Here is a 22,308-nt window from a genome sequence, read left to right as displayed (position 1 = left end):
CTAAGAAGTTCAGTTGTAGAAATTCAGAGTGTGAACTGTTAGAGTAGCAAAAATGAGTCTGGAATTGTGGTAATTATGGAAGGTCCATATGGTATCATGTCAACCACTGTGAGCTTTATCCTATAGATCAGTGTTCCTGAAACTATCATCTTCATGGTTTTTTCATGTTCTACCTGAACTATTGATATTTTCATCTAAAACACCTCACTTTTTGGGATGCCTGGGTGGCTCAGTGGTTGAGCATCTGCCTTTGGCTCAGGGCGTGATCCTGGAGTCCCAGGATCGAGTTCCATATCAGGCTTCCTGCATGGAAACTGCTTCTCCCTATTTATGTCTCTGCCTCTCTATGTCTTTGTGTCTCTCATGAATAAATAAAATATTTTTAAAAATAAAAAAAAACCCTCACTTTTTAAAATATAATATCTACTTTAGCTTATCCTTAGCAGTATCTATGAAAATATGGGTTTGAAATGACAGTTAAATTTCTGTAATATTCATTTAAAAATAACTACTAGAAATTTATTCAAGGGACGCCTGGGTGTCTCAGCAGTTGGGCGTTGCCTTTGGCTCAGGTCATGATCCCAGGATCCAGGATCGAGTCCCGCCTCGGGCTCCTTGCAGGGAGCCTGCTTCTCCCTTCTGCCTATGTCTCTGCTTCTCTCTGTCAGTGTCTCTTATTAATAAATAAATAAAATCTTTAAAAAATAATAAAAATAAAATTATCCAAGCAGCACCTAGCTGGCTCAAATGGTAGAGCATGCAACTCTTGATCTAGGGGTTATAAGTTTGAGCCCCACACTGTGTATAGAGGTTACTTAAAAATAGCTTTAAAAAAAGCTTGCACTGTTTTAAATATACATATACTTATTCATGATAGACATACTACACTCTAGGGAAAGTAACAGATATACCACATTCTGGATGGCAAGAAACTAACATGATTGGATTTGTTTTTAGATAAACCATAGTGGTTACTATGTGGAGTTTGAGTTTTAAGGGATGGGTAAAACTGAAGTAAAAAAAAAAAAATCAGGAGGCAAATGATCATGTGAGAAACAAAGAAGACATGAACTGGGGAAGTGATAATAGAGACAGCTAAGACAAGAATCAAGAAGCATTAGAAAGCAGAATCAGGGGCACCTGGGTGTCTCAGTCAGTTAAGGATCTGCCTTCAGGTCAGGTCAGGCTCTCTGTCCAGTAGTCTGCTTCTCCCTCTCCCTCTGCCCCTCCCCCCTGCTTGTGCTCCCTTGCACACTCTTGCTCCCTCACTCTCTTTCTCAAATAAATAAACAAATAAATAATATATTAAGAAAAAAAAAAGGCAGAATCAGCAGGGTCTTAGTGACCAATTATATATACAGGCAGAAGGAAGAATCTAGGCCAACTCCTAGGCAGAGTATGAGGGAAAAAATAGAAACAAGACAGGTTTGGTGGAGGAACAGATAAAGTTTAGTTTTGGATATGCTTAGTTTATAAGTCCTATTGACTCAGCAAGCTAAGATGTCCAACAGATACTTAGATATACAAATCTGAAATTATAAGTGGTGACATAGACCAAGGAACCATGAACATTTAAGTGTTAAAAACTACAGAATGGATGAAGTCTCCAAAAATAAAGACATAATTTAAGGGAAATAACAAGCCTACCAGCAACCCCAATATCAAGTATCAAGGAAGAGGACCCCAGGAAGGAACTCCAAAAAGAATCATTTGAAAGATGAGAAGAACCAGGAAAGAATGGTTATCAGGGAAGCTGATAGACAATAAAAAGGGAGTGATTAATAATCTCAAATGCTCAGACATCCAATAAAAATCAGATTTATTTTATATACAGTATCTTATTTCCCTAACTAGATTGTTCATTTTTTAATGTCTATTTTATTTTTTTTATTTTAAGAATTTCACTGATTCATTCATTCCTTTGTTTAAATTCCAATTATATTAGTTTTAGATGTACAATATAGTAATTTAACAATTCTATATATTACTCAGCATTCAAGATCAGTGTACTCTTAATCCCCTTCACCTATTTCCCGTATCTCCCTACCTGCCTCCTCTCTGGTAACCATTAGTTTGTCATGTATGGTTAAGGGTCTGTTTTTTGGCTTATCTCCTTTTTTCTTTATTTTTTTGTTTCTTAAATGTCATATATGAGTGAAATTATATATACATACAGAGTAGACTCAGGCATAAGAAAGAATGAAATCTTGCCATGTGTAACAACATAGATGGATCTAGAGAGTATAAGGCTAAGTGAAATAAGTCAGTCAGATTTTTATTTATTTATTATTAGTTGCAGCCCCAATGTAGTATCTTGCTCAAAGGAAGCCCTCAAAAAATGTCAATTGTGAGAACAGGCATTTACTCACTTCAACAAATAACAGAACCGTATTCTCCATACACAATAAATAAGGTTTTGAAATTGTGATAAAAATGAAAGGTATACTTATCTTGCTTGAATAGTTACCTGTACAAAAGCAACTCCTGTCATCAAAATTACCAGGGAGAGCCACTGGTACACACCTAATTTTTTACTAAGCATAGACACAGAAAATAATGCTGTTGTAAGAATTTTCAATTGGTATGTAACCTGAAAAAGAAAATAGGTAATATTATTGTTTGTTTGTCTGTTTCTTAAAAGAGCCACTAGAAATATATTCTAAGTACCTGATACGTAGCTGCATCCAGATTTGACAGTGCCACATAGAGTAAATTATTCTGAAGAGTATATATCCCTGATGGAATAGCAAGTTTAAGCGTTTCCATAGGTTTATTAAGTATTTCATCATGTAGTATTCGATTCAGTGCTCTTAGACTACATTCTTAAAAAGAAAAAAAAAACATGAAATGAGTAAAATCATTAACTCTGAATAAGTTACATACTCTCTCAATGCTTCAGTTTTCTCAACTGAAAATAGAAACAGGCCTACATGTTAAGATACTTTTAGATCTAGGGATGCCTGGGTGGCTCAGCCATTGAGAGTCTGCTTTTAGCTCAGGGCATGATCCCAAATCCTGGGATCAAGTCCTGCATCAGGCTCCCTGAGAGGAGCCTGCTTCTCCCTCTGCCTATGTCTCTGCCTCTCTCTGTGTGTTTCTCATGAATAAATAAAATCAATTTTATTAAAATTTAATTTAATTTAAAACTGGGGGGGCACCTGGTTGGCTCAGGTTGAGCATCTGCCTTTGGCTTAGGTCATGATCCCAGGGTCCTGGGATACAAAAAAGATACATAAATCCCCAAATACAGGAGAAATCTAAGGAATCCTACTACTTTGCCAATAATAACACTTCATAGATGATTTTCTCTCCCAACCTTAAACTTGGAAACTTTTTAAAAATGAAAATATTGTTTAAAGATTAATACCTAATAATTATCCTTTCCTCACCTTAAAATAATAATAGTAAAATAAAATGTAATTAAAAATTACCAAGATCCCTGGGTGGCTCAGCAGTTTAGAGCCTGCCTTCGGCCCAGGGCATAATCCTGGACTCTCGGGATCGAGTCCCACATCAGGCTCCCTACATGGAGCTTGCTTCTCCCTCTGTCTGTGTCTCTACCTGCCTATCTGTGTCTCTCATGAATAAATAAATAAAACATTTCAAAAAAAAAATCACTATAAGATTTTTTTCTTAGATTTAGCAGAAAAAAAATAATTTTTTTAGAAAAAAATAAAACTTAAACATTTTTAATTTTAAATAATTAATGCTATCACATATTTTTCACACCAGCAGTTTAGGAAGGTCTTATTCCATGTTCCTTCCAATTCCTGTTATTGTCAGTCTTTTTATTTTTGTCAATCTGAGGATAGTAAAATTGAGTCTGTGTCTTTAATTTTATTTCTCTGATTGCTAGTGAGGTTGATTTATATTTATACATTTTTATATATTTATATAAATATATTTTTATGTATCTATCTTTTTAAAATCTTTTTTAAAAGATTTTATTTATTTATTAGAGATAGCGTAAAAAAGAGAGAACATGAGTGGGAGGAACAGAAGGATAGGGTGAAGCAGGCTCCCCATCAAGCAGGGAGCCCTACCCTATCCAGGGCTCAATCCCAAGACCCCAGGAACATGACCTGAGCTGAGGGCAAATGTTTAACCCACTGAGCCACCCAGGTGCCCCTAAAATCATTAAATATATTCTTGGCTATTCAGGTTTCTCTTCTATTAATTGCCTATTTGTATCTTTTGTCCACTTTTCTGTTGAGCTGTTTGGCTTTTTCTTACTGAATTGTTTAAGCTCTTTGACATTCTGGATATTCATTATTGGTGGTTATATGTGATATAAATATTTTCTCTCAATCTCTGGCTTATTTTCTCACTTGGTTTGATGTACAGGTACTTTTCTTTCAAATGTACCCCAAATTATCCATTTTTTAACAAGTCCTATGTATTTTTTTTTTTTTTGTATCTTATTTGAAATAATTCACAGTACCAAGGTCCTGAAGTTTTGCTTTTTAAATGTCAATCTTTAACCTACTGGGATTTTTTTTTTTTTTTAAAGTAATCTCTGTGCCCAATGTGGGGCTCAAACTCAAGATCCTGAGATGAAGAGTTGCACACTCTACTGACCGAGCCAGCCAGATGTCCCTGGAATTTATTTTTGTGTATGTATGTCTATTTGTCCTTTGGTTTACTAAGAGTTGGTTTTATCACCTCTCTCTACAACGCCAACTTGTCAAACATAATTTTGGATCTACAATGCTAAATAAGTGGATACTTCCATTCTTCTAGACCTTAGAAGCAAAAACACTACTTTCTCATCATTCCTATTACATTTACATAGATTTTTTTTAACAAAGATTTTATTTATTTATTTGACACAAAGAGAGGGGGGGAAAAAGCAAGCACAAGCAAGGGGAGCAGCAGAGAGAGAGGGTGAAGGCTCCCAGCTGAGCAGGGAGCCCAATGCAAGGCTCAATCCTGAGAGCCTGAGATCAAGGCCTGAGGTGAAGGCAGACGATTAATCGACTGAGCAACTCAGGCACCCCACATTTATATGAATTTTATTCTACCTTACTGGTGACTCAGTCATCTTCTTTTTTTAAAACTACCAGATCTAGACTGTTTTACAGGTGAAACTCTGGTTTTTTAAAAGATTTATTTTTTTTATTTTTTTTAAATTTTATTTATTTATGATAGGCACACAGTGAGAGAGAGAGGCAGAGACACAGGCAGAGGGAGAAGCAGGCTCCATGCACCGGGAGCCCGACGTGGGATTTGATCCCGGGTCTCCAGGATCACGCCCTGGGCCAAAGGCAGGCGCTAAACTGCTGCACCACCCAGGGATCCCTAAAAGATTTACTTATTTATTTATTTATTTATGAGAGAGAGAAAGTGGGGGCGGGGGAGCAAGGAGCAGAGGGAGAGGCTCAAGCAGACTCCATACTGAGTGCAGAGTCTGACACAGGGCTTGATCTCAGGACCCATGAGATTGAACCAAGCCGAAATCAACAGAGGGGTGCTTAAGCAACTGAGTCACCTAGGCGCCCCTCACTCAGTCTTCTTTTGCTGGTTCTTCCTTCTCAATCTGACCTCTAAATGTCAGGAATGCTACAGAACTTAGTCTTTGGCCTTCTCTTCTCAGTATTTAGTAAATTACTTCATCCAATCCTTGACTTTAAAGACATATATAAGCTGACAAAGCCCATATTCATAATTATACTACTTAACATCTCCATTTAATTGCCTTATAGGCATTTCAAATTTAAAATGGCCCAAAGAGAAACTTTAATTTCCCCTTAACTTATTGTCCATATATCATTCACTGCAGCACTTACTACCCAGTAATTTAACCTAAAAACCTAGGAATTATTCCTCAGACCAGATTCCCCATTTCCTTGACCTTCACACACCTAATCTACAGCAAGTCACATCAGCTGTAACTTAAAGACATCCATGTGAACCAAATCAACACCATCTTGGACAAATCTTCCATGATCATTCTATCATTCTGTGATATGAAGTGATATGAAGACCCCACCCTACCAACACACCACACAGACACTCACACACATACATTCTTTCCTTTTGTTTAACCACACCCTTAAGAACACTCTTGTGATATAATGTGCACAGTCTGTCTTAGAGATATGACTGACCCACACCTATTCTTAAACATTTTCCTCTTGAATGATCTGTCCCCCAACATGTACTCTCTAGCCTCTAGGGGCTAGCTATAAAAGCAGGTCTTAAGGGAGGTGGTATTGCAGAGATCTACTCCTCTTGCAGCCACCCAAGACACCCTTGTCAAGCTGGATTTGTCAGCCTTTTTCTTTAGTCTTAGAGCTCCTTCAGCCTTTGGAGACTGTTTTGCATATACCTCCCATTCACAGAACAACATCTCATAAACATTGCCTCTTCTCTAGCAATGTAATCTAAGCCACCATTATCGTCTTGCCTGGACTAGTGCAATAGCTTCCAAACATGACTTCCAGAACGTATTCTTGTATCTCCTCTGCTGTCAATATGGCTACTGCATTGGCCCTTCTGTGTGTAAAACACAACATTTTAGGACGCCTGGGTAGCTCAGTGGTTGAGCGTCTGCCTTTAGCTTGGGGCATGATCGCAGGGTCCTGGGATCAAGTTCTGCATTAGGCTCCCCACAGGGAGCCTGCTTCTCTCTGCCTGTGTCTCTCCCTCTCTCTGTGTGTCTCTCATGAATAAATAAATAAATCTTTAAAAAAATAAAATAAAACAAAACACGACATATTTTAAACATTTCAATTATTCCCTTAGTTTTTATGGTGAAATTTTTAGCCCACAAAGTTAACCTACATTGTCTGTTTTTGTTGTTGTTGTTGTTGATTTTATTTATTTATTCATGGGAGACACAGAGAGAGAGAGGTAGAGACACAGGCAAAGAGAGAAGTAGGCTCCATGCAGGGAGCCCAATGTGGGACTTGATCCCAGCACTCTAGGATCACGCCCTGAGAGGAACACAGTCACTCAAATCGCTGAGCCACCCAGGTGTCCCCATTGTCTGTTTTCTAAATGCCAATTCAATTTCTCTTTGTTTCATTCTCCTCCCAGATCAATATGCTACAGCTACACTGGCCATCATGACAGTTTCAAAAGTATACAAACAACTTTTACAAACAACATAATTAAAAAATGGAAAGCAGACTTGAACAGATATTTCTCTAAATATACACAAGTGGTCAATGAGCATGTGAAAAGATGCTCAGCATCATTAGTCATTAGGAAAAATCAAATTAAAACCACAAGATACCACAGCATACCTACTAGGATAGCTATACATTTTTTTTTTTTGTAAATGGAAAATAACAAGTTTTGGTGAGGATGTGCTACAATTTAAAAAAACAAATAGAAAATAACAAGTGTTGGCAAGGAAGTAGAGAAATTTGAACCCTTGGACATTGCTGGTGGGAATGGAAAATGGTGAACATGCTGTGGAAAAGTCTGGTGGCTCTTCAAAAAGTTAAACCCAGAATTATCACGTGACCAAGCAATTCCACTCTAAAAGTATATACTCTAAAGATATGAAAGCAAGGGCTTGAACAGAGACTTATACATCTATTGCAGTATTAATCAGTGTTCATTTCAGCATTATACACAAGAACCAAAGATGGGAAAACTCAAGTGCCCATGAATATATTAATGACTAAAATTTTATATATACACCCACATACATATACATACAATGAAATATTAGTCATAAAATGGAATAAGGTTCTGATACATATTACAATATGGATAAACCTTGAAAACATTAAGTTAAATAAGCCAGACATAAAAGGAGAAACACTTTATGATCCTATTTAGATGGAATATCTACAATAGGCCAATTCATAGACAGAAAGTAAATTAGAGATTTCCAAATGGCAAAGGTAAAGGAGAATGGGAGGAGTTATTGCTTAGTGGTTATAGAGTTTCTGCTTGGTGATGGAAGTTTTAGAAACAGATAGTGCTGATTGTTGAAAAACACTGTGAATACAATTAATGCCACTGAATTATACTTTAAAATGGTAAAATTCATAAATTGTAAAATTTATGATATACATATGTCTAAAAATATATTTTACTACAACTTCAATTAATAATGCAATATACCCAAAAAACACAGAATTGTACACTTCATAATCTGTGACTCGTATGGTACATGAATTATATCTCAATAAAGCTGTTTCAAAAAAAACTATATCAAATTAGTCACTGCTGAACTAATCAATGCAGGAAATAAAATAAAAAGCATTGACTTTAATTATGACTTCTCTAAATTTCTACGTTTCATAATTATAGAATTTACTCTTATTCTCAATTATAAATGCAAGAAACTATATTTCATAATTATTCCATTAAACAGAAGACAAAAATCATAATGTAGATCAGAATAAAATATCTTTGTTACTAGACTAAAACTGTCTTAAGAAAATGAAAAATATACGGGGCGCCTGGGTAGCTCAGTGAGTTAAGCGTCTGCCTTCAGCTCAAGTCCTGGGATGGAGCCCTATGTTGGGCTCCCTGTTCAAGGAGTTTGCTTCTCCCTCTCCCTCTGTCTGCCCCCCACTTATGCCATGTGCACTCATGCTCTCTCTCTCAAATAAATAAAATCTTAAAAAAAAAAAAAAAAAAAGGAGGGACGCCCGGATGGCTCAGGGGTTGTGCATCTGCCTTTGGCTCAGGGCGTGATCCCGGAGTTCCAGGATTCAGTCCCGCATCGGGCTCCCTACATGGAGCCTGCTTCTCTCTCTGCCTGTGTCTCTGCCTCTCTCTGTGTGTGTCTCTCATGAATAAATAAATAAAATCTTAAAAAAAAAAGAAATGAAAAATATTGAAATATTCTTAATACTGTGACAATAGTAGATAAGGCAATAGTGTTCTTATGTGTAGTTACCAATATATATTTATGTATATATCATATGTAAATAACACCAAAACAATCAAGTGAATTGCAAGGACTTAAAAGCAGAAAACCAAAAAACTTACTGCTATCTTTGTAGACTAATAAAATGCAGGCCATTATTTTCAAAAGTTCAGCAACAACCACTGCTGTAGAAGATAGATAACGAGGTCCCTCCTCTTTTAAAGTCCTAGAATAACGCATTGTTAGAACCAAACTGGTAGTCTGAAAGACTAAAATTCCCAAGGAAAGGTATTTTAGGTTGGTAGACATTGTTTTATCTTCATTTGCCTGAAAAACAAAATAAGCAGGGCAAATAAAATTAGAAAACACAGAAACATATATTAAAAATCAGTATGAGATGTCTTGTTCCAGATAAGGTAGAGTTAAGTACATTCTACTCTTTTCTTCCTGCTAATTACAACTATAAACCCTGGACCAAAGACAAAAAAGTAACTACTATAAGGTTCGGAGGTGAAGAAAATAAGACAAACTGGCTAGAGACCCCGGATCCTGAGTGATAACCCAACAGTGAATTCCCTGGAGACATTTTGTTACCTATGTATCTCACCCCCGGCTGCCATAACAACTTGCAACCTGGAACCACAACAGGTAGAGAGCAACGATAAACAAAAGGCCCAAGAAAAACCCACTGTCTCCAACGAAAGGAATAGGAAGATAGTAGCTCTGCAGGATGGAACCCTACTAACTGGATGCTGTGTAATAGGGAACAGAGACTTGCTGACCATCCCTACCCTGCACTAATGAGGGCAGAGATGGTGGCCCTCTTCCCTCCCACCAGGGGCTACAGCTACAAAGACTACTGAGGCTGAGCCTATGAACCATTCCTGCCTGATACAAGGTGATTGTCAGCAAAGAGGAAGCACCCTTCCTCCTCTTCTGGTGACACTGTCTACTAATAAAGAAGATTTAAGTAGGAACCAAGGTCTCATAACACCCAAAATGTCCTTGATACAATTCAAAAGGAGTATATTCCTCATTCCAAACAACAACAAAAAAACAGGAAAAACCTTAACTAGGATAGGTAAGGACAATTAAAAGATAACAACAGAGTTGACACAGATGTTAGAATTACCAGACAAGAATTTTAATTTTTTTGTTTCTTTTTGTTGTTGTTGTTGTTGTTTTAGAGGGAGAGGCCAGAAGGGGCAGAGGGAAAGGGAGAGAGAGAGACTCTTAAGCAGTTTCCATGCCCAGTGGGGGCTCTCACAACCCTGAGATCCTGACCTGAACAAAAACCAAGAGTTGGATGCTTAACCCACTGAGCTACCCAGGTGCCACACTATCCTCCAGACAAGAATTTAAACGAAGCTACTACTAACAATGCATGAACAACAAGGAATTATAAACACTCTTGAAATAATTTTAGATTCACATAGAATTAAAAATAGTATGAGTTCTTGTGTATTCTTCATCCAGCTTTCCCTAACGATAAGAGTTGCAAAGTTCTTCTATTTTCCCTAAAGTAATTCAGAATCGACTCTAAGAAGCTCACTTTAAATACAAGGATACAGGGGCACCGGGGTGGCTCAGCTGGTTAAGCATCTGCTTTCAGCTCAGGTCATGATCCCAGAGTCCTGGGACTGAACTCCACTAAGTCTCCCTGCTCAGTGGGGAGTCTGCTTCTCCCTCTCCTGCTGCCTCTCTTTTTTTTTTTTTTTAAAGATTTTATTTATTCATTCATAGAGACACATAGAGAGAGGCAGAGACACAGGCAGAGGGAGAAGCAGGTATCATGCAGACAACCTGACGTGGGACTCGATCCAGGGTCCCCAGGATCACACCCTGGGCTGCAGGTGGCACTAAACCGCTGCGCTACCAGGGCCGCCCGCTGCCTCTCTCTACTGCTTGTGCTCTCTCTCAAATAAAAAATAAAAATAAAAAACAAAATGAAGATACAAATAGATTAGTTAAAAAGTAAATGAATGGAAAAAGATATGCCATGAGAAAAATAACTGAGAAAGCTGGAGAGGCCAAATTAGTATCAGGCAAAATAAATTATGTAAGAGTTATTTCTAGGATTAAATGAGGAAATTTCATAATGATATAAAAGTAGTACATCAGTAAGATATAGCCTTTATAGATGAATATGTACCTCATAACATAGACTCAAAATACATGAAGCAAAAACTAACAGAATTAAAAGGAAAAAGCAAGTAAATCCGTAAGTCATAATATAAGATTGTAACCTACTTTTCTCAGTAATTAATATATACATACTCACCCAAAGCCCCCAGTATAAATACAGAAGATCTGAACAACACTATCAACCACTATAACTGTTGAAAAAACATGGAGAAGCTCCACTAAGAGCCTCTTTCAAGGAAGGAAAATACAGTGTATGTAGTCAGTTTACTGCCTATCCACCCAAGGTCACATTCTTTGCTTCCAATTGATCTAGAAATTCAATGCAGTCTCAAGCAAAATCCCTACAGGCTTTTTTGGTAGAAACTGACAAGCTGATTTTAAAATTTATACAGAGTGCAGCCTGGTGGCTCAGCAGTTTAGCGCCGCCTTCAGCCCAGGGCCAGATCCTGGAGACCCAGGATCAAGTCCGCGTCAGGCTCCCTGCATGGAGTCTGCTTCTCCCTCTGCCTGTGTCTCTGCCTCTCTATCTCTCTGTGTCTCTCATGAATAAATAAATAGCATCATTTAAAAAAAAAAAAAAGTTAAATGAGGTAAACTCCAAGGGGCAGTTAGGTGGTTCAGTCAGTTAAGTGTCTGACTCTTGATTTCAGCTCTGGTCATGATTTCAGGGTCCTGAGACTGAGCCCTGCTTCAGGCTCTGAGCTCAGTGGGGAGTCTGCTTGAGATTCTCTCTCCGCTCCCTCTGCCCCAGCCCCGCTCGAGCATGTGCACGCGTGCTCTCTCTCAAATAAATAAATAAATCTTAAAAAAAAAAAAAGGAAGTTAAACTCACTCCTGAAATTCCATACTTACATAAAGCTCTAGTAATTAAAACTGGCATTGACATAGAACAGGACAGACACATAGATCAATGCAACAGATTATAATCCAGAAGTAAATCCATTCATATTTAGGCAAATGACTTTAACAATGGTAACAAAAAGAAATAATCCTAGAACAAGATATCTGCATTCTTTCAAAATGAATCTCAACCCTCATCTATCTCACACTAAACATTTAACTAGAAATGGATCACAGAAAAAAAAAAAAGAAAGAAATGGATCACAGACCTGTCATAAAAGCTAAAGGTACAATTATTCAAGAAGAAAACGGGAAAGAAATGTAGCCACATAGGGATATGCGAAATTTTCCTTTTTTTTATTTTAAAGATTTATTTACCGGGAATTCTGGATGGCTCAGTGGGTTAAGCCTCCAACTCTTGGTTTCAACTCAGGTCACAGGGTGAAGCACCATGTAGGGTTCCACACCCAGTGGGGAGTCTGTTTCTCTCCCTTTCCATCTCCCTTTGTCACTTGTGCTCTCTCTCTCTCTCTCTCTCTCTCAAATAAGTGATATATTTATTTGAGAGAGAGAAGGGGGAAGAGGCAGAAGGAGATGGAGAGAAAGAATCTCAAGCAGACTCCCCACTGAATGCAGAGTCCAACATGCGGCTCAACCTCATAACCCTGAGATGATCTAAGTGGAAACCAAAAGTCAGAGGGTTAACCGAATGAACCACCCAGGTGAGATATGCAAAGATTTCTTAGATAAGATACAAAAAGTTCAAACCATAAAAGAAAAATATGGATAAACTGGGTATCATCAAAATTTATACTGTTCTTCCAAGATATTATAAAAATAATAAAGGGCAAACCACATCATGGGAGAAAATATTCTCAATACATATATCTGACAATGGCTTTGTATCCAGAATATATAGAAAACTCTTACAACACAATAAATACAACCCATGAATAAAAGATCTGAATAGACATTTCACCAAAAAAGACAAATGAATGGCTAACAGGCACATGAAATGACATTAAACATCCTAGTCATTAGAGAAATACAAATTAAAACCACAATGAGATACCATTATATACCTATTAGAATGGCTAAAATTGTAAAAATTGATGCTACCAAATGTAGGAGAGGATTTAGAGCAAACAGAGCTCTTAGCATTGCTAGTGGGAATATTAAATGATACAACCATTTTGAGTAACAGTTTGGTAGTTTATATTAAAAATAATAATAATCTTTTCATATATCTTAGAAATTCTCCTCTTAGGTAAACATCCAAGAGATTTGAAAGCATTTACCCATAATACTTGTGTATTATTATTTATGGGAATTTTCTTTGTAACAGCCAGAAACTGGAAATAACCCAAATGTCTAATAACAGGTAAATTACTAAACATACTGTGGTACACCCTTATGATAGAATACTACGTAGCAATAAAAAGAAATGCTGATGCATGGTAAAACACAATGAATATTAAAAAGAAACTGAGCAAAAAAGTTTACAGACAAAAAAAAAAGTTTACAGACAAAACAGTACATACTATAATGATCCATTTATATGAAATTCTAAAAAGGGAAAAAGTTATTTGCAGTGAAGCAAATTTATGGTTGACTGTGGCCAGGGGTTGAGGTCGGTGGTTGACAGCAAAGGGATAGCAAGGATTTTTGATGGTGATGGAAATATTATGTATCTTGATACGTAATGGTTATACAGTTATATTCACTTAATGTAACTCATTGAACTATACATTTAAAATGGGTACATCAGGACATCTGGGTGGCTCAGTGGTTGAGCATCTGCCTTTGGCTAGGTCGTGATCCCGGGGTCCTGGGATCAAGTCCCACACTGGGCTCCCCATAGGGAGCCTGATTCTTCTTCTGCCTATGTCTCTGCCTGTGTCTCTCATGAATAAATAAATAAATATTTTTTTTAAAAAAAAGAAAGAAAATAGTGAACAGGTAAGTTAGATGACTTGTTCAAGGTCATTTAGCTACTAATTGGAAATATTAAGTTATACAATTAAATATCAGGTTTATTAGCTTTCACTACATGCTACTGTAGAATTCCAAAGGACATCCTGGTGGCCTTTATCTCTGTATGGAAGGAGAGCAAATTGCCAGCAATCTACATTTGACATAGGCACCTGATTCTCCTGGAAAATCTATACAAGGAAGTCTTTTGTTTTTTCTGTGCAACTAAGACCATAATGTACCTGTTATAACAGCAATGCTCTATTTTCTTTTCAAATGAAATCTTAAAGGTCAGATTCTAAACCAGGATATACCATTTTTAGTATTTTGCTTTTCCATTTCCAAGCATATACAACATTAATACATTCACCTTAATAATTTAGTTCTTAATGATTAATACAGTTAACCGTCTCTTACAAGGTATTTTCTTTTTAATTTTTATTTATTTATGATAGTCACACACAGAGAGAGAGAGAGAGAGGCAGAGACACAGGCAGAGGGAGAAGCAGGCTCCATGCACCGGGAGCCCGACGTGGGATTCGATCCCGAGTCTCCAGGATCGTGCCCTGGGCCAAAGGCAGGCGCCAAACCGCTGCGCCACCCAGGGATCCCTCTCACAAGGTATTTTTTTTTTAAGTATTTTTTTTAATTTTTATTTATTTATGATAGTCACAGAGAGAGAGAGGCAGAGACACAGGCAGAGGGAGAAGCAGGCTCCATGCACCGGGAGCCCGACGTGGGACTCGATCCCGGGTCTCCAGGATCGCGCCCTGGGCCAAAGGCAGGCACCAAACCGCTGCGCCACCCAGGGATCCCCTTACAAGGTATTTTTTAAAGTATGTGAGATAATAGAAAAAATATATATTGGTCTATGCCCCTACCTCCTGACACAGGGATCCTGAAACCCTTGTAAATTCCTAAGTGACAAAAGAACTAGGAACATATTTTATTCTAATACTTGGTCTTGGGAACCCCGGGTGGCACAGCGGTTTGGCGCCTGCCTTTGGCCCAGGGCGCAATCCTGGAGACCGGGGTCGAATCCCACGTCGGGCTCCTGGTGCATGGAGCCTGCTTCTCCCTCTGCCTGTGTCTCTGCCTCTCTCTCTCTCTGTGTGACTATCATAAATAAACAAAAATTAAAAAAAAAAAAAAAAAACAAAAACAAAAACCTCCACTAGTATGAGGTTCAGAGAGCTTTCAGGGTAGGAAGCTATACACACGGGCAGCCTGAGTGGCGCAGCAGTTTACTGTACTGCCTTCAGCCCAGGGCCTGATCCTGGAGACCCAGGATCGAGTCCCACATCGGGCTCCCTGCATGGAGCCTGCTTCTCCCTCTGCTTGTGTCTCTGCCTCTTTCTCTGCATCTCTCTGTGTCTCTCATGGACAAATAAATAAAATCTTAAAAAAAAAAAAAAAAGAAGCTATACACACTACAAGGATGACAGTACAATGCAGATAAAACTAAATATTTTCATTTAATACAGACCATAAGTTCACAGCAAATCCATAAATATGAAATCTACCAAAACAAAGATCATAATCTACTTCTATAATTTGTAAGATTAATATTGTTTCTTCATTTTAAAGTGTACAATATTTTCTACCATTGAACACACAAACTCTAAACAACCTCATGTTTAAGATTTAATTTTAGTCCTCCCTACATTTTCTTCTGTTGCCACCTAATTCCCTCTTTTTTTAATCCTTTCAAGTATTGATCAACAAGAAACTGTGCTAAGTTCTCTCACAAATGTAGCTTTTTTGATTTACTATCAAAGCCTTACAAACCAGTCAACAAATTACTGTCCACGTTTTTCTTAGGTCCCTGGTTAGTAAGCTCCCTGAACTCACTTCGGGTTCAATGAGGCTCTCAGATTTATAGCAGGATCAGAAGAACAAGGATGCTTAGATGTTCCACTTTCATCTTAATAGCTAAAGCCTGAAAAATGCACTCTTCTTGATTAGTCATCAGAATGAAATTTTGTTCTGTTCTTTAAAAATAGCATTTATTGGGGCAGCCCAGGTGGCTCAGCGATTTAGTGCCGCCTTCAGCCCGGGGCCTAATCCTGAGGATCCGGGATCGAGTCCCACGTCTGGCTCCCTGCATGGAGCCTGCTTCTCCCTCTGCCTGTGTCTCTGCCCCCCCCCTCTCTGTGTCTCTCATGAATAAATAAATAAAATCTTTAATAAATAAATAAATATAGCATTTATTACTTTATTTTAAAAAGCAGTATATTCTTGGAAAAATGTAGAAACATTTTAATTAGTAAAAATTTGAACCGTAATCAATTGTACAAAGACATCTAATGATATTTTGGTATATATTTCATCAATAATTTTTATTTCAGTTTTTTTGGAAATCCCTAAACCCAGGACTCTAGTAGCAAAGTCATAGAGCATTTCATATTTCTACTTAAAAGTTTTCAAAAATTTTGGGGGGTTCCTAGTAACATGGAAAATAAAGTCTTGTAATTACAAAGTTCCACCTTTTCCTAAAAGATAGATCTTTCTTGAGGGGGGAAAAATAGAATTTTAAAATTCAATGAAGTATGAAGAACATAGTAAATATCCATAATTCCAACATCCAGAACTGATGTCTCAATTTTGTCACATTTGTTTATCTTTCTTTTTGTAAAGGAATAAAACATTACAACTAAAGGCAAAGTCCCCTTTAAGCCACAACTCTAAGTCCTATTCCTTTTTCCCTCCCAGTAGGAACCTATTATGAGTTTAGAGTATGTATTTCTAGTCTACTATTGAAAAATGCTGATACATATATAGATATAATTGTAAGTCATAATTACATTAATATACATATATATATACACACACACGGTATCAAACTATATATATAGATTATTCAGCATTTTCCTTACTCTATTCAGCACTGTTTTTGCTATGTGCTATATAGACTAGCTCATTGCTTTTAACAATTCTAATATTCCATCAGAGTAGACCTCTTATTTACCCATTATAAATATTCAGCATCCTTTTCCTTTTAAAAATTTAAATTTAAAAATTTAAAAATTTCCTTAAAATCTTTCAACAAGTAGCTCCTAAACATTATGTAAGGCACAAGAATCTTAAGCTATTTTTCTAAAATTTAATACTTTACAATTTCTCAAGTCTCTTCCAGTTCTAACACACACCCACATGATTCTATTAATCTAATTTCAATTGTTTCATCCAAAACTTTTGCCTGAATTTTTAAATCATAGGCTGAACATATATATAATTATAGCATATATAACAATGAACTATTGTACAATTAATGGTATTTAATTATTGCATCATAATAATTTATAAACATAACCTTTTGTATGTGTGATTTGATATAGCAATCACACTGCTAGTACTTCTAAAAGTACTTTACATAAGGAATATTTCAGGGTTTAGTCACTCTAATAAATCTTGCATTTGCTTTTTTTTTTTTTTTAAGATTTTATTTATTTACTCCTGAGACACAGAGAGAGAGGCAGAGACATAGGCAGAGGGAGAAGCAGGCTCTATGCAGGGAGCCCGATGTGGGACTTGATCCCAGGACTCCAGGATCATGCCCTGAGCCAAAGGCAGATGCTCAACTGCTGAGCCACCCAGGGATCCCTTGCATTTGCTTTCTTTTTTTTTTTTTCTTTACGATAGTCATACAGAGAGAGAGAGGCAGAGACACAGGCAGAGGGAGAAGCAGGCTCCATGCACCGGGAGCCCGACGTGGGACTCGATCCCGGGTCTCCAGGATCGCGCCCTCGGCCAAAGGCAGGCGCCAAACCGCTGCACCACCCAGGGATCCCTGCATTTGCTTTCTAATCATTATTTTTCCTCTGAATTGTTAGATAAGTTTGGTATTTATAAAGTTATTTTATTTATTTATTTATTCGTTTATTTGTTGTTTTATTATTTTTAAATCTCATCTCAATTCTTGGGGCAAAATGTACAACAAAACTTCATTCATTGGGATCTGATGAGTTTGGATGACAGCTTGATTAGAATTTATTTTTACATTTTGCACAAAAAAATATTAGTAATCCTCTTTAGAGTCCAAAGAGATTCTAGTAATTATTTAGTAATCTTAAGAACAAAAAGGTTTTACAGGTGCCTGGGTGGCTCAGTCAGTTAAGCCGCTGACTTTAGATCTCAGCTCAAGTCTGGATCTCAGGGTCTTGAGTTCAAGGCCAATATTGGGTTTCATGCTGGGCATGGAACATACTTAAAAAAAAAAAGGTTTTGCAAACACACTAGAAAGTACAAAATAAGTACATTTTATATGCTAATTAGATGTCCTTCGTTTTCTTTAAAAAGTAGCTTCCAAAGATATTTGCTTTACAATGTTAATTCTGAGTTACTTTAAAGGCTTAAAATGTTTTAAAAATAAAGATTACATGAATTATATGTATGATTAATGTACACTACTGCTACCACCTCTACCTCCACATTAATCAGGATTAGTGAGAAATGAGTTTATATACCATCATTAATTGCATTAGATATGCATTAACTAAATTTTGAAATATTCAAAACATTATATACTAATAATTTTTACTCATCTTTTCAGGCACAGATAGGTCCTTGTAGGTAAATCTGAAAATCAGTCTAGCTATACACTTATTCCAATAGCTTATCAATGTATATGCATATAATTTTTAGGACTGTATATGAAGCCCACTATTTCTGCTGAAACAAGAATATCTGTATTTTGCTGATATGCCTCCAGCTACTAAAAGTCCTAAAAGACCAAAAGTTTTGTCAATGTTTTTAAATTATAATAAAATTTACATAGAGTTTTAAAGACTATTACATACCTAAGAAATTCTGCATATCAATTTGCTTCAATTGTAAAAACAAAAGGCTAAATTTCTTAACTTATGGTTTTTAGAGTAAGCTATATTTACATTTTCTAAACACTAGTTCTGAACTATACTCCATAAGTACATAGTATAATAATCTACTAGAGGTTAATGATTTAATAGAGTACATATGAAAACATATGAAAATTATAAAGTGCTAGGTAAATAAAAGTTCACATTATATGCTAGTCAGAAACAGTTATTGGTAAACATAGATCTTTTAAGATTTTCCCAAGTAAATGAACAGAAAAAGCAAATAAATACATACAAAAATACTGACCTCAGTTGCAATTTTTTGTCCATTTTCTTCCATGATGCCAAACTTTAAAGCTGCAACCTATAACTAAATGCTAAATAATGACAAAATTAATCACACTGCCTTTACTTCTGACCACTGATATTTATATCTTCCTTTCAAACTACCTCAAAATTAGCCACAGCATTTCCTAAAAGTAGCAACAATATGTCATACTTGAAATCCATAATAATGCTATGGAAAATTCAAAAAATTTTACTTTTTTAAGTGAAAGAAAAATGAGTCAAAGATAATTTATCCGATTGGTATAATCAATTTTGTTTCTATGATAGAAATCATAACTTCCACTAAACTGGTTCACTTTTAAGTGTTGAAGAAAAAGCACAATCCTGCTCAGTAAAACTTAAGAATCAACTCTTTACTTTCCAAGGTTCCTATTACATTCTAAGTAAAACAACTTTTCATTGTTTCTCCTTTCCTTTCTTCCTCAATGTGTCAGGTGTCTGTTTACATAAGGCAAGTATCACCAGTATGTAAATTACAGCACTGTCAATTTTTAACTTGCTCTTTCACTACTGCAGAATTTCCATTCTTACACGGAGTAAAATCCATAATACTCAAATATTTCTTCAACTATACAAATACAAAACCTATTTGCATTATAATTTTTAGATTAAAAATTGTTCAGTATTATAGTAGTCTTTATATAATGTCAGTAATTTAGAAAACATAATGATCTAATTAGTATAGCTCTAAGATCCCCTTTGAATGTGTGGTGCCTCAATTTCCCATTCCTCATATCTGTGCTAAACTGCTCTACCACTTTCTGCTATAGCCATTTCCTCCACTTAAAGCTAAAGACAGAAGTTAAAAGATATTCTATTTTTTTAAGATTGATTTATTTATTTATTTAAGACGGACCGAGAGAGAGAGAGAGAGAGAGAGAGAGAGAGAGAGAGAGAGAGAGAAAGAGAGAGAGAGAGGCAGAGACACAGGAGGAAGGAGAAGCAGGCTCCATGCCAGGAGCCCGACGTGGGACTCGATCCTGGGACTCCAGGATCGCGCCTCAGGCCAAAGGCAGGCACCAAACCGCTGAGCCACCCAGGGATCCCCCTATTTTTTTTTTTTTAAGATTTTATTTATTTATTCACGAGAGACACAGAGAGAGAGATAGAGGCAGAGACACAGGTAGAGGGAGAAGCAAGCTCCACGCAGGGAGCCTGACGTGGGACCGGATCCTGGGTCTCCAGGATCACACCCTGGGCTGAAGGCGGCGCTAAACCACTGAGCTACCAGGGCTGCACCCCCCCCCCCCCCGCCCTTTTTAAGATATTCTATTAAAAGAAAAAAAAAAGTTATTTTTAAAACAACAGAGACTAGTATAAATGCCAGGTAAGGTCCACAGGCACTAACTGTTAATAAATATTCAATACCAAGGAGATTGGGGGTAGAAGTGAAAAATAAAGGTACCATATAACTCTGTAACTTGCCACTAATATTTAATACATACAATGCTCAGGCATTGTGAACTGGTTACACAATGTTGCACAAGACAAATACAGTCTGTTTCTTCATGAAGTTTATCCTCTAGCTTGGAAGACAAATTATTCAAATAACTCAAGAAATAGTATAAGTATGTAAACTGCTATGACTTAGGGTACAAGAGAAAAATATCATAGGAAAATGATGATACCTATGTCAACTTAAACTCAAATATATTTCCCAAAGTCCCTTAATCTGTATGGTGCTAGGTTAAAATTGCCTAAATACAAAGTCTGCATAAAACTTGAAAGACACAAGAGCCATCACTTCCAGAAAATACTCAGGGTTAAACGTGGTAAAACAGAAACAGAGAAATAGGTTCCAGTTATCCTCAATCTTCCCTGCTCTAGGTCAGCTCTTCTTCACAACTGCTGATCCTTCTGCACAAAAACAGGCTCATGCTCTCCACCAGACTATCTATCTATCTATCTATCTATCTATCTATCTATCTATCTATCTATTTATTTAATTGGAGTTCAATTTGCCAACACATAGTATAACACCCAGTGCTTATCCCAAGTGCCCCCTTCAGTGCCTGTCACCCAGTCACCCCAACCCCCCGCCCACCTCCCCTCCCACCACCCCTTGTTCATTTCCCAGTTAGGAGTCTCTCATGTTCCATCACCCTCTCTGATACTTCCCACTTATTTTCTCTTCTTTCCCCTTTAATCTCTTTCACTATTTTTTATATTCCCCAAATGAATTAAACCATATGTTTGTCCTTCTCTGATTGACTTACTTCACTCAGCATAATACCCTCCAGTTCCATCCATGTCGAAGCAAATGGTATTTGTCATTTCTAATGGCTGAGTAATATTCCACTGTATACATACACCACATCTTTAACCATTCATCTTTCAATGGACACCAAGGCTCCTTCCACAGTTTGGCTACTGTGGACATTGCTGCTATAAACATTGGGGTGGTGTCTCGGCGTTTCACTGCATCTGTATCATTAGGGTAAATCCCCAGCAGTGCAATTGCTGGGTCGTAGGGCAGATCTATTTTTAACTCTTTAAGGAACCTCTTCACAGTTTTCCAAAGTGGCTGCACCAGTTCACATTCCCACCAACAGTGCAAGAAGGTTCCTCTTTCTCCACATCCTCTCCAACATTTGTTGTTTCCTGCCTTGTTAATTTTCCCCATTCTCACTGGTGTGAGGTGGGATCTCATTGTGGTTTTGATTTGTATTTCCCTGATGGCAAGTGATGCGGAGCATATTCTCATGTGCTTGTTGGCCATGTCTGTGTCTTCCTCTGTGAAATTTCTGTTCATGTCTTTTGCCCATTTCATGATTGGATTATTTCTTTGCTGTTAAGTTTAATAAGTTCTTTATAGATCTTGGATACTAGCCCTTTATCTGATAGGTCATTTGCAAATATCTTCTCCCATTCTGTAGGTTGTCTTTTAGTTTTGTTGACTGTTTCTTTTGCTGTGCAGAAGCTTAAGCTTTTTATCTTGATTAAGTCCCAATAGTTCATTTTTGCTTTTGTTTCCCTTCCCTTCATAGATGTATCTTGCAAGAAGTTGCTGTGACCAAGTTCAAAAAGGGTGTTGCCTGTGTTCTCCTCTAGGATTTTGATGGATTCTTGTCTCACATTCAGATCGTTCATCCATTTTGAGTTTATCTTTGTGTATGGTGTAAGAGAATGGTCCAGTTTCATTCTTCTGCATGTGGCTGTCCAATTTTCCCAGCACTATTTATTGAAGAAACTGTCCTTTTTCCAGTGGATAGTCTTTCCTGCTTTGTCGAATATTAGTTGACCATAGAGGGGCCATTTCTGGGTTCTCTTTTCTGTTCCACTGATTTATGTGTCTGTTTTTGTGCCAGTACCACACTGTCTTGCTGATCACAGTTTTGTGGTACAACTTGAAAT

General features: G+C 37.0%; 1 protein-coding gene across 6 annotated transcripts in view; it reads right to left on the bottom strand.

Moving 5' to 3' along the window:
• Positions 1 to 22,308, bottom strand: part of SLC35A3 (solute carrier family 35 member A3) — a 52,440-nt gene that overhangs the window by 15,713 nt on the left and 14,419 nt on the right. For 4 of the 6 annotated variants that reach the window (XM_055340506.1, XM_055340501.1, XM_055340503.1 and 1 more), the window contains exons 2-4: positions 8,956 to 9,160; positions 2,668 to 2,822; positions 2,468 to 2,590 (exon numbers count right to left, since the gene is read on the bottom strand). In XM_055340506.1, coding sequence (XP_055196481.1) covers positions 2,468 to 2,590; positions 2,668 to 2,822; positions 8,956 to 9,142 — 465 coding nt within the window. In that variant the 5' untranslated portion in view covers positions 9,143 to 9,160. Of the gene's footprint in view, positions 1 to 2,467; positions 2,591 to 2,667; positions 2,823 to 8,955; positions 9,161 to 18,913; positions 19,195 to 22,308 lie in introns of those variants that run through there. The other 2 variants (XM_055340500.1, XM_055340505.1) reach the window with 2 other exon arrangements.

The sequence above is a fragment of the Nyctereutes procyonoides genome, unplaced genomic scaffold (assembly GCF_905146905.1).
Source record: "Nyctereutes procyonoides isolate TBG_1078 unplaced genomic scaffold, NYPRO_anot_genome, whole genome shotgun sequence".
NCBI lineage: Eukaryota > Metazoa > Chordata > Mammalia > Carnivora > Canidae > Nyctereutes > Nyctereutes procyonoides.
Note: the sequence above shows the minus strand (reverse complement) of the source record. Positions and strands in the feature narration are given on the sequence as shown.